The sequence below is a fragment of the Anoplopoma fimbria genome, chromosome 18 (genome assembly GCF_027596085.1).
Source record: "Anoplopoma fimbria isolate UVic2021 breed Golden Eagle Sablefish chromosome 18, Afim_UVic_2022, whole genome shotgun sequence".
Taxonomy (NCBI): Eukaryota; Metazoa; Chordata; class Actinopteri; order Perciformes; family Anoplopomatidae; genus Anoplopoma; species Anoplopoma fimbria.
In genome coordinates this window covers 7788738-7801930 of record NC_072466.1, presented here as the reverse complement: position 1 = coordinate 7801930, position 13193 = coordinate 7788738, and the positions used below count along the sequence as shown (strand labels likewise).

Below are 13193 nucleotides of genomic sequence, written 5' to 3'. Positions count from 1 at the left end.
TCTCACCAAGTTGGTGTCCAAACAAAAGTACAAAACAACAAAATAGTAATTTTGGTTTATGACCAACAGTTATTATCCTGGGAGCTCAGAGGTTGGATTAGAGGGGTAAGGTAAGTTAAAGGTACACAGTGTGTGTGCCGGCTGAATCATTTTGCTCCCACAGCCATCACGTTTGGACGAAAAAGCAAACAACAAACAAGAGAAAAATAGACAGAGAACGAACGGTAGAGGATTATTTCGGAATGATGGTGAAAATAATTAAAAACTGCAGATAATAAAGAGAAATGACCCACAACTGAGGGATGACGGAGAGAGATAACAGAGGAGTGAGAGTCATGGTGTGGAAGATGGATAGGAAAGAAGGAAAGACTAGAGGAAGTGGAAGAATACAAAAGTACAGGTTTAGTTGCTGGAGACTTACTGTTGTCGCCAGGGCAACAGTAGCTGTCTGGGTCTGACTCATTGTGGTAGTACAGGTCCATCGCCTGGGGGAGAAATATGGCACTACTTAGTCAAAACATATTGAATATATAAATGACAAAAACATGCACATAAAAGTATATGTTGAGTATTAGACGCACCCACATAGCAATTTAAGATTCAGACAGTGGATTCAGTTTCATAGCCATCAAATAATTCCCTTAAAGTCTATAAGTAATGCATATTCATTAATTTAACTGACATGTTAGGCAACAAACTGACTTTGTTGTGTATGTCCTTGCAAAGCCGGTTTTGGATGTTTACTTGTTTGAATTCAGTTAACTGATAAAAGGTGTTGTACACCATGTGAAAACTGTACAGCCCTTAGGCTTGTAACCTTATTACATGAATAAAAAAATAAGCTGGCCAAGCTACAAACTAGGTCAATGGTTCACAACTTGGGTGTTAAGGCTCAAACAAGGAGGTCACAAAACAAATCTATACAGGAAAGGATAGCATAAAAAACATATTTTTGCTACACCTCATAATGAATAATATTTATTTTCTTTCCTTAATTTTTTTTCTTATTGTGAAACATTCGAGCAAATTCCCAGTTGAAAGGGTCACAACTGAACAAACTAACAAAAGTAACTTGTGAAGAGGGGGCGCACACACTAACAAGTTTAGAAACCACAGATCTAAGCTGTTTATAAGCTCTTGAAAAGAGTACAGTGACTCTAAGAAATGCAACATTTTTGAACAGCAGCACTCTTCGTCAACATTTCTGAAACCACTGGTTCTGACCCCAGACCTGGTCGTGCACCAGTTTCAGTTGGTTCACCACATGACGTGTTTTAATGAGGCTGGGTTTCCAGGGTGAGACTGCATTAAATCACTTGAGTCCTGAGCTGAAAGCGGTGAGAAAACTCTGCTCTAACAAAAATGACGACACTGCATTATTGTGCTTTGGTGAGACGCCAGGATGAAAAGAAGATGAACTGCTTCTTGATCTTGTAAGCTAAGTTCACTGTGCAAAATATCTTCGAACTGTATATAGAGACATAGGGGGTTTCCAATGTATCTCTTTATCTCACTTTATCTATCAAAGAGGGGCAGTGGTGGAAGTGCTGAGATCTTCTACTTAAGTAAACCCACAAACTAATGTAATAATACTCCATTACAAGTAAAAGTACTGCATTCAAAATCCTAAGTACAAAGATAGTATTAGCAAAATGTCCTTAAAGTTTAAAAATGAAAAATACTCATGAAGCCATTGAAGACATTTCTTTAGGGAATTTGATCAAATCTTTGTTTTTATTAAAAAATATTGAATAATTTGGACCCCAAACCATTATCAAAATGAAACAATCTGACTAGTGGAGCTGACACCACCTCAAAGAGAAAGGGCCCCGACTAGACATTGTGTTTTTGTAAGATGCCACAAGCATCAACCACTAGTTTAATCTTTAACTAGGCAATTAATTCATAAACGTATCATTTGTTGTTTTATATAAAATATGAATCTGGAAAGTAACTAGTACATGAATAAGTGTATGTAGTTGCTTTCCACCAATGCATGTGAAGTGGTGTTTATGTCTTTGTGTGTGACTGTTGACCTATGACATGCTCCATTGGATTACAATAGTCAATACATTGCTCTACATACGTGGCAGGTTGAATTGCTCAGAAATGTGCAAGTAAACACTCATGTGCACAAAGGTCTCAACAGCAACTACGTAAGTCTGTCACAATTTCACTTTTCACATACATTAACAGTGTGTTTGGCAGCTGACACCGGACCAGCAGCATTTGCATCTCATGACTTTCCCATGAAGCCACACTGTTGTGTCAGATATTAGTTGTTTGTGTTGTTGTAGTCACTAATGGACTTTGCTGTATAGTTTGCTTTGCAAGTATTGCTGTTAAATACAGTCTTAGCGTAGTTTGCTATTGCATGCTGCAGCTCTGGAAATTCAGTAATCTCTCATGGGTGTTTTCAAAAAGCGAGACAAGCTGAGGCATGTGTGCATGTGTGTGTGTGTGTGTGTGTGTGTGTGTGTGTGTGTGTGTGTGTGTGTGTGTGTGTGTGTGTGTGTGTGTGCGTGTGTGCGTGTGTGTGTGTGTGTGTGTGTGTTTAAGCGTGAGAACACTTTGTTTATCCATTCAGAGGTGATGCTTTCAACAATCATGCAGATGACATGGTCATTTCATCTCCATGTTAGTCTCAATATAGCTGACAGCAGCTCTGTCTATCAATCTTTTCCTATCTTATTTTGTGTGTTCAGACACACACACACACACACACACACACACACACACATATTGCTTGCTGTTCATATCCCCTTATACTGCTAACATCTCTCTGCAGTCAACAATCACTTTTCCATGCATGCCCCTTTTTCCTTGAATTTGCATCTGGAGCTTTTTTCCTCTCTTTCTTTGAGGTTGTTTATTGATTCAGTGTAGAGATCTGATGGAGTAGTATCCATAGTGACAGTGAATCTAGGCTTTGGGTTCATTAATATTTAATTGTGGATTTATGTTTCCAAGACAAAGAGACAAAGAGTTTAGCGTTGTTAAAGACGAGGAGAGGAGAGAGAGGGTCATGGAGAGGTAGAGGCTTGTATGACCTAACTGTGAGTCATAAGATAAAGCACATTCAACATAGAAGAAAATAAACATTTTACTTTGACCACTAAATAAATTAATAAGATTCCTGTCCTTGGTTTGTATGCACCGAAACTCAAAGGAATAAGATGCAAATGAAAAAAAGGGAAGAAACTAGGCACCCGATTTAATTAATTCCAACTTTTCCATATTGACAACAAACATAGAACTATTGTCCCTTCTATATCACTTATTCTAATGTTATATTTTGCATTACCATGAAAATCCCTTTTTATAAAGCCATTAAACTATCAATGTTTTCTTATTTTATGACATTTTCTCAGACTGTTTTTTTAGCAGTCTTGTTTGGTTGGACCAAGTGATGGTGATGACATAGGGTTAAATAAAATAGGTCTCTGAAGTAGCCTAATTACAAGTACTGTTACAAAGGTGGGTCATGTTATGTTGAATACCAATTAACAGTTTTGGTCAGTACTAAAAGGTGTGTGGCACTCCGCAATGTGTACTACAGTGAACAGATGCCATGTCTCAGAGTCCTGTGGAGGCAACTGTAAGTTACTTCAAACTTAAAGTCCTATGACACATTTTTCTCTAAGTGTTTTCATTGTTCTATCAACTCCCAGTAGGTCATCATATTATTAACAATCTGAGAAAAAACAATGTAAACAATCTTTTATTGTGCCTTAAATCCTCATTTAAGGACATGAGAATCTCCCCTGCTTTGGGATCCACCGATCAACATAATAAATTAGCGTTTGCTCCCTGTTATTTAAATAGCTGTTGGCTATCTTACCTGTGTGCGTTGACGTGGCTGCCAGGTTTCCTCCATGGTGTAGCTGATGTAGGGCCCGCTGCAGATGGAGCACTCCAGCATGACAGGGCTGGCCAGGAGGGGCGAGGCGTGCATCCCCCAGGACTGACAACCACCCAGGTGGACATCGGACTCTGCTTCCTTCTGCTTGCCCATACTGTCGCCGTGATGGCGAGCCAGCATCTTCCACTTCCTGACCTGAAAGCGAAGATAAGTGAAGGTGATTTTGCAATAGTTTAAAAAAAGTTTTATGTGGAATAAAAGCAACATTTAAGACCGGCTAACAAACTACCACAGCTTGAGTCAAATCCTTAACTTTATGAGTAAAATATGAGGGAAACATTTTTGCACAGGAGTCAGTGAGTAAGTTCTCAGCTTTGGGAGAATTCTCCTCTGATGTGACAGCTGCACACTGACACACCCTCCTGAGGACTTTTCATCACAAACGCCTCTTCTCAATCATTTAGCTTGTGACAGGCAACACTGACTGAATACATTTCACGGGGCATAAGCCAAAAAATAGCCTTCAAGCACACATTCATAGGGGAGAGAAGGTGAGGGAGGAGAGGAACAATGGTGGCTAAGATCAAGGTACACATAGTTCTTGAGGAATCCAAATTGCATACTGTAGGATGTGGATGTGTCAGTGACCCAGAACGGCTGTTATATAATGCAAATGGTGTCCTTGGCACACGGAGCGGACAGGTTCAGTGACTGCAGCCATTTCAAATGAGTCTTATCAAGGCTTCTATCAGTGGCTGCTGTTCTGCTGGCCTCTCTCCCCATGACCACGACTTGGGGAAAATTGTGCGAGAGAGATTGTGCGAGTGCCTGTGTATTAGAGTTCAAAATTGCAACTCGGCATAAAAAAACTTTTCCCTGTGTATGAAAGATCGCTCCCTTGACTATAATTATCGCTCAGTGCTGGAAGGACAGAATGGATCTAAACAATTACAGAGTGTCAAACACAATATGATACCATTCTGTCGTGTATGTGTATGTGTGTGTGTGTGTTTGTAAGGACTACTGCTATCTATGTTTAGGTCAACTATGTGAAATCCAATTGATACAGTACCATTTTGCCAAGATTGTAAAAGGTGTATACAATCAGTAAATATTGCTATTACTATTAAAGCGTTAAAGGAAACAGAGTTTCACTTTGTTTGGGAAATACATCTATTTGCTTTCTGATGGAGAGATGCTCGAAAAGACTGATGCCACTTTCATATCTGTCTGTAAAACATAAAGCTACAGCCAGCGGGTTGGTTATCTTAGCTTAGATTAGCACAATGGCTGGAAATGGGTAAACAGCTTGCCTGGCTGTGTCCAGCTAAATCTGCAGACAAGCACCTATAAAACTCAGTAATTCATAATTTACATTTATGTTTATTTGATCCATACAAAACGTGTAAATTGGCACTATTTCCTGGCTTAGAGCAGTTGCCAGGCAACCAGTGGAGACTCATGGAAGTTACAGCTCCCAGGCAAGAAATACTTTGACACATAACTTTCCATAAAACAGCAAATTGTCATTTTTATGCTTAGTTTTTTTGTACGGATTAAAACAAACAAGATGTGGTGTGTTAATTTTCGAGCTACATAAGAGCTGTTAGGCAGATTTTGTTGCATTGGGACACAGCCAGACATATGTTTGATTTTGGTTCCCCTAAGTGTTGATTTTTTTTATATTCAAATTTACACATTCAAATGCATGTGTATGAATATAAAAAGTACATATGTATTTACATATGCATTGTCAAATGCAAATTGGAAACATAAATGAAGTCTAGGACAAAGCGTATTCATGTGTAGGTCATAAACAATGTTTCATCATGTTTCAACATTCCATCATAGTTATGTTTGTACATACCCATAAACTGCTCTTTATTAGGCTGAACTGCACATGATATAATTCAAATTATTCTTTATTTTATGGCCTCTTACTGAACCTTCCAGAGAAAGTACCATTCATTTCTTCAATGGATAAGAAAATATGTGCACAGGAAGTACAACCTTAACCCCTTTCTCTCGCCTTTGACCTGGTTTTGTGCTGCTGCCCTTTAAGACAACAGTGTTCCTGCTATAAGTTAGGTTACATAAAGGCCTGTCCTATTGGATGTGCTCTTTCAGCTCATAAACTCAGGATGTAATATAATCCAGGGACATTTTCATACTTCGACCAGGATGTACACATCAGCCACAAAGTCCCATAAATCAAGAAGTAAAAACATCACACTCAATACCAGACTTCATCAGACCCCTTCCTTCTGCCGCCTCCTCTCTAACCTCTTCAACTGCCCTTTGCCTATGTTCTTTACACATCATCTTGTAAAGATGAAAAAAAACAAAACAGTGTCTCAGATATTGACAGAGTTATGTAAAGCCTTTACCTTAAGAGTTGCCCTTTACTCTCATAGAGATGATCTAGCCATAAAATACAGTACTGCACGATAAAGCTGCAGCAGAAAAACACTGTTATTGTATACATTCTCTTAACCACATAACTTGCATTACTACAACTCACCTCAACACTGAGAATACTGCAAATACACATTACGATAAACATATGCAAAATAAATCAGAAAAGGTTTTCCATAAAGTCCCTTCATAGGGGTTGACACTACATTTACAAAAGGAGGACAGAGAGGTACAGTGGTCACAAACACACAAGTAGTGCCTGAATTGGATTTATTAGAATATTTGCCGATCCAACCAATCAGTCAAAACCTGTAATATGCTTTTCTTAACTGGTATTTAAAGCTGCTGTATTGTATTGTAAGGTGTTTCTTATTTTGTGTTATTAGCCAGCATATTACCCTCTTTCCTGGTAACCCTCTTTATTGCATCGCTCTGCTTATCCCTCCCTGTCCTCTACCAGCTCTCCTTGGTGTGTTCCTCCACCTCTAACAAGCTGTGTGACGTCCCACATATGTCTGAGCATCAAAGAGTAATGAAATAAAGGGGAAGGCGAGAGAGCCTCAGTGGGGGGGAATCATGAAGCAGAAGAAGGGAAAGAAGTGTAAGTGGAGATATGGAGACAAAGGCAAATATGTTTGAAAGACAAAAAGATAAACAGAGAGAATGAGAGTTTGAGATATTCTTATGTAAGCCGTCCCATTCCCTGACAGAGATAAGATTTGCTCATTAACATCAAGGTCACTGTTCTTTCTTCTCCCTTTCTTTTTTGTAATTCTGGTTCCTAGATTGCATACACAGGCTTTTAAATAAATACTCAGAAATACTGTTCAGAGAGGAGAGAGAGGGAGAGTCAACCTGAAAAACGAGGGCAAGTATCTACAAGACAGCAGCACAGAGAACTGCATTGTTATTGTTGAGCAGAGGAAGGGACCAAGGAGTAAGGTTGGGAATTCAAGTTTGGGAAGATGACCCTAAGCTGCTTTGGGGCCCTTTTTTGTCCTTTGGGGTCATATTCTGACTCTTTTTATTGAACCTGAGGAGCACTGAGGTCAACCCTGACTTACTGACTAATAGCCCTGTTCATTGTCATCCAGTTCACCGCAATCTCTGCAATTTTTTCTTGTAAATGAAAATCTCCCTCCCTATGGACTTTCTTTTCATCTTCTTCCATATTTCTCTCTTTTTTTCTCATGACTATAAACAGAAAGAGGGGAATATATCTATGTGGCAAGGAGCCTATTTACTCCCTGCTTTGGCTATTATGAGATTTGTTTCATTCTCCATTGTTCTGACATTAAGCCTTACCTGCTGTCTCACTGAGATAGACAAACATATAACATTACATGAGCACAGTTTGACTAAATTGACCAAAGGTGAAAACCTTGCAAAAACACTGCAAATATTGACTGCTCATTTTATTTGAGATGTTTGAGCGTAACTTATTTGAAAAAAAGTTTACAGGTTGCAAACTTTCTCTTGCATAATTGAATTGGTTATTCATTTCATTGATATTTCTGACCGTACACAAAAACAAGAGTCTTCAGCCACGCAGTTCTGTCAGACTGCACCGTGGTGCTTTAATCTAAATGCTAATGACACTGGGCTAACATGCTGATGTTTAGCATTTATATACAGCAGGTATAACATGTTATTTAGCATGTTCAACACCTTAGTTCAGCATGTCATGCTAGCAGTAGCTGATTAGCACATAGTTTAGTATTCTTTCAGGTATTTAGTCATACAGCAAAGTTTTGAAGACTGTGCTATTTTGACCTGTTATGTGTGCCTGAGAAAAAGTCAACTAAATCATCCAACCCATAGTTGTTGAGACATTTCACTCAAAACCACACTTAAGATCCTGGTGATGCTATATGAAAAGTCAGGGGATGACGAAAGTCAATAGAATTCATCTTCTGGGGAGCATGAATGTCTGTTCAAAATGATGTGGAAATAGTTGCTGAGATATTTCATTCTGGATCAAAGTGCTGGAGTGATAAAACGACCAAACTACCCAAAGCGTGTGTCGCATATATACAGTATATATATATATATATATATATATATATATATATATATATATATATACTGTATATATATATATATATACTGTATATATACATCTGCAATTTGATTCATTCCAATTACGGGTTTCACAGCGTGCCAATAGCTCATTTTGCATCATGACATGACCATGACTAATTCTCCTTCTTGTTGCTGCATGGTGTTGGATTTGTTCGTGGATTCAGGATTTAGCACCACAAAACCTGAAGGATGTCTTAAGGTTGACTTGAACTAGAAATGGAATAACAGTAGGACCGATGAGTCTGAGGCTTTAAAAGTGCAACAAAATGCAGTATTTAACAAAGTACAGCTTTTACAGTAAGTAACAACAATAGCTTGTTGTGCACTGGTAATGCCATGAGTGGGTATATTGTCCATGTGGAAGCAGATCAGGTCAACTCTAGGCTTAGTTGTCGAGTGTGAGACATAAGACCCAAAACCCAAATGCACTAAGCAGTTTTAATAGAGCTGAGTGTGCGAATGGAAGAGAAAAAAAACACTGCATAGTCAGGGTGCTGCTGAGTCTCTGTGGCTCAGCAGTTTCTTGGCATTGGCTGTGGAACATCAAGATGGAAGATGGGATTAGCCAGGTTCACCGGGTAGATTAGAACAATAATTCCCCAATTCCCCCACAGTGAGACTGGGAAGGGAGGATGCATGTGGATCTCCACATTTACAACGGAAACTTAACCACAGGAGGTGTAGAAACAGATACAGAATTTGTTACCTGTCTTATGAGTCTTGTGACTATTCAAGTCACTGATTATTTACTACCATGCACCTACATTACAGTTAATTTCACTCACATGTATACTTATCCATCAGTCAGTATCAGTTGTCCTCACCATTAAGCACTTTCTCCAAGCACTCTTCGATGAAAGCCTGAAAGTCTAATCAAAAATAAAGATGTGTAACTTCTTCACAACCCCTCTCCATTACATTTTCACCACACACCAAGTAGTCATGCAGATGTATATCTCTCTCTCTACATTCACCAAATGCCTTGGTTATTTGTATCAAACCAGACACAGATTAGACAGGATGGCTCTTAACATCACAAACCACCTGCTTTACTACGTCTTCTTCAGCTCCCCTCCAGTTCATTATAGATAGGGTTGGGTAAAACACAACATAGCTAATTCACACATCCCCCTGTGTCACGACAATTCCAGCAAACCGCGTACCAAGGTATGAAGTGCCTTCTGTATTTATCCCCTCTGCTTTGGCAGAGAAAGCCTGTATAATGCTGCAGTGGCAACAGAAACAAATGCATTGTGCCGTTTCGGGGTGTGTATATATACATCCACTGTGAGCAAAGAAGAGAGACCATGCAAAAAAGTTTATTACTGCAACCACATTCTTGCACTGCCAATGCACTTGGCTTTGGAATAAAAGAACGCCAACGGATTAGAAGTTTTCCATTGCTAAGTGTATGCTAAACAGAGAAGCTTTAAACTGCTTTCCAGAGCCTGGGATAGTTGACTAATTTAAATGCTGCTTAAATGTGTTTAAATCAGAGGAGAGAAAAAGCCTGAGTCACAACAACAGGAAGAGCAATGAAGGAAATTATCTAGGCATGATTCCATTACTGTTAAAGGCAAGGTTTTCAACGGACTACCAGCTCACTTTACCAGTATTACCGGGAGGACAAAAGGAAGCTGGAAGTGTGCCAGTTGGATTCAAACTGCCTTAATACCAACGCTAAGCTGGCACCTCACCAGTTTTTCATTACTAAGCGCAGAGTGTGAAAGAAGAGGGGATTCCAACTTGTGGCATGAAGAAAAATATGTACTGAGGTTTTTAACGAGGAGAAAAAAAAGTTTTGAGTCAATTAGCTGAATTGTTTAAAAGAGTACAACACAAGTTTGGAATGAGAAACATTTCTCACTGGTATTGGTTGCATGACAAACCAACCACTTGGAAATAGATTGTTGCTCCCAGTGCTCTCTGGGTAACTCTTTGAATCAAATATAATTGGACTTTGTGGGTTGATCCTCTTAATATCTTCTTATTCCTAATACAAGCTAAAAACCGCTTATACAGTTATGTAATTCATGGTAAATGCAACAATGGCTGGAAACTCAAGTGAAGTTTTTTCATAAGGTAACCTGTTTGGCAAGTAAGGTGAGAACTGAATGTTGGTTTGCAGAGACACAGACAACAACGTTCATGAGTTCACGGGGTTACACAGCCCTGCAATAAATCAAACTGTTTTGCTCAGACTGTGTCCCAGAGTCTAAAGTCCTTTTGTAGACAGCTGTTTGTTGGTTAAATAATGAGTTTTCTAATATTGACTAAAATATTCTTGAAACTCCCAGAGTTCACAGTTTAACTTTAACAGTTGCTGATGGCTAGAGCCCAGAACTCGTTCTTGCCATGAAAGCATCAGCAAAATGCCATTAAAAGGTCACCAGTTTAGTGGTGCGACCTTTGAATATGACACAAAAGTCATTAACCATTAGCGTCATTAAGAAGTGCCAGAAGTAAGACACCTCACAGATCACACTACGTCAAGAGCCAAAGTCTGGAGTTCAAAGTCCAACAGAAACATATTCTCACATAATAAAACCTCGGGCACCGTAAAAGTGGTGGAAACTTTTTCTAAGAAGACAATGTTAAATGTTTTTATGTGGGCTAAAGGTGAGGGTATTTCTGTTTCTAAAATCCCCCGAATTTGCACCTGAATTGCATTTGTATTTGTCATCAACCCACATAGTCACTTGACAGGATCTTTGAATGAAATCAGTCCACCAACAATTGCTTCCTCCCGGTCTCATTCACTCTCTCATGAATTAGCATTCGTGGAACAAAGCTTAGCCTCCGGGGCCCTGTCACTGCTTAGGGAGAAACGAGTTGGAGATTCGTCACAGGTCGTCTCCCTCTGTTTTGTCACTGTGGAGAATGAACTGGTACGGACAACTTCCACGTGATTTACACACTATTTAAATGCCACTGATCATCTGAGCTGGGGACTTTTTTTTAAACTGTGAGGACAATGTTGAGTTCCAGCTGTCTAAGAAATCATGGGGAAAAAATGAGCTTACCTCACAGACAAATGGGCTTTCTAGAAATTCATATGCAGTTGTTCAACCTTTACTTTGCCGCCACTTTTGAGATCTAATTAATAGTCGATAACACAGTCTGCATTGGGGGGAGATAAAAATCACTGTTCTTCCTGGACACGCTTGGCTTCTCTCATCTCCCTGGATTTCTTCACCCCTAATCTTTTTCGTTCCCTTCCTTCCTTCCTTCCCCCCTTTCTTCCATCCTCCTCTCTCCTGCCCTCTCTCTCTCTCTCTTTTTCTCTTGCATGAATGAGTTTTGGACAGTAAACACAAATCGACAGAGCGGCCTTTGTGGATAAAGTTGTTGTTTAAACCATAGTGAATACACTGACTGATTTACAACACTATCACCTGATCCATACCCATATGTGGCCATACGGAAATTAAAATGATGCCATTAGCAACTTGGGTAATGGCTTATACTATACATAAAAGTGTAATTTTGCTGTTTTTAGTTCTCTTGTATCTGACTTGATGAGACGTTTCAGTAGCAGTTTGATTACAACATGCAATCTAAAGTGTTTTCTGGAGTTTCAGCAAGATTCTAGAAAACTACTGAAACTCTGAGATAACAAGAAAGATTACACGCCAGGACACCCAGCAGTCAGCAAAAGTTCATGTTGTTTTCATTTTTAATTTAAGTCTTCCTCAAGAACAGTACAGCTCTGATGTAAGAGATTAGTGGAAAGCCTGTGTTTGCATCAGCTCTGTGTGTGTGTGTGTGTGTGTGTGTGTGTGTGTGTGTGTGTGTGTGTGTGTGTGTGTGTGTGTGTGTGTGTGTGTGTGTGTGTGTGTGTGTGTGTGTGTGTGTGTGTGTGTGTGTGTGTGTGTGGCGTATCTGACAGTGTGATGTTGCGTCCATGGGACAGTACAGGATGTCCTTATCAGGAGGATTTATACGCTTTTGATTTCTGGTCATGCTCAGGCAGTCGGGCAGAAGCTCTGACCTCATCTTCCACCTTCTAATAAAACTGTCCTCTCAGCTCCTCTCATGTCTCTCTATATCACTGCTATTTCCTGTGTTTATGTCTTTCCCCTGAGCTCCACCAATCCCTCAACTGAGCTATTTTTTCCCTCCACAGCCATTATTGTTCACCCTTTGTCTTTTTTCATTTCCAATTTCCTCCAAATTACCCATCTTTCCTCCTACTTACAGTAAACCTCCCCTCCCATCCTTTCTTATTGTACTTGCTGTTATCACCCCATAGAAAAAGAAAATACAGGCACCATAAATTTAGTACACTGATTTCATAATATAATAAGATCAGCGCCATAAAGTTGGTCTATATTTAGCCATGGCTGTGATAGACTAAAGCAGTGGAGGGCTGAAGGCTATGCAAAGCACTGGGTCAAGGCTAAGCTAAGCTACCTGTATATTAAATGGTGCTGATGCTTCATAATTAGAAAAAAAAAGATTCTGTGGTGGATTTTAATTGAGTAGAAGGTGGAGGTGGGCAGTATGTCATGGAAACTGTTCTGGAGAGGGAACAGCCCAGGTAGATGTCCTTACATTAATTAAAATATTACATGTTTATGAATTATTATATTTTTTGCCTCGAAGGAGTTAGTGAAAACTTTGGCCACATACAGATTAACAAATTCAAACTTCTGCTCACAATGAGTGAAATGCAGAAAAGCTAATGTTGAGCATTCAGTATTCAACAATACAGGACACTTAAGGCAAAATAATTTAATTCTACATTTACAACAGCATAAAAAGTAAAAAAATAAAGAGCATAGTATCAGACCGTGACAAATGTCCCCGTAGCTTTCCCTTCTGTCTCTGCATA

At 39.3% G+C, this 13193-nt stretch overlaps 1 protein-coding gene across 1 annotated transcript in view; it reads right to left on the bottom strand.

Annotated features, from left to right (window-relative positions):
* The window catches only part of sgk1 (serum/glucocorticoid regulated kinase 1), a 32588-nt gene that overhangs the window by 12245 nt on the left and 7150 nt on the right, over positions 1-13193 (bottom strand). The window contains exons 3-4 of the mRNA XM_054618084.1: positions 3842-4057; positions 422-485 (exon numbers count right to left, since the gene is read on the bottom strand). Of these exons, the coding sequence (XP_054474059.1) occupies positions 422-485; positions 3842-4057 (280 nt within the window). The remainder of the gene's footprint in view (positions 1-421; positions 486-3841; positions 4058-13193) is intronic.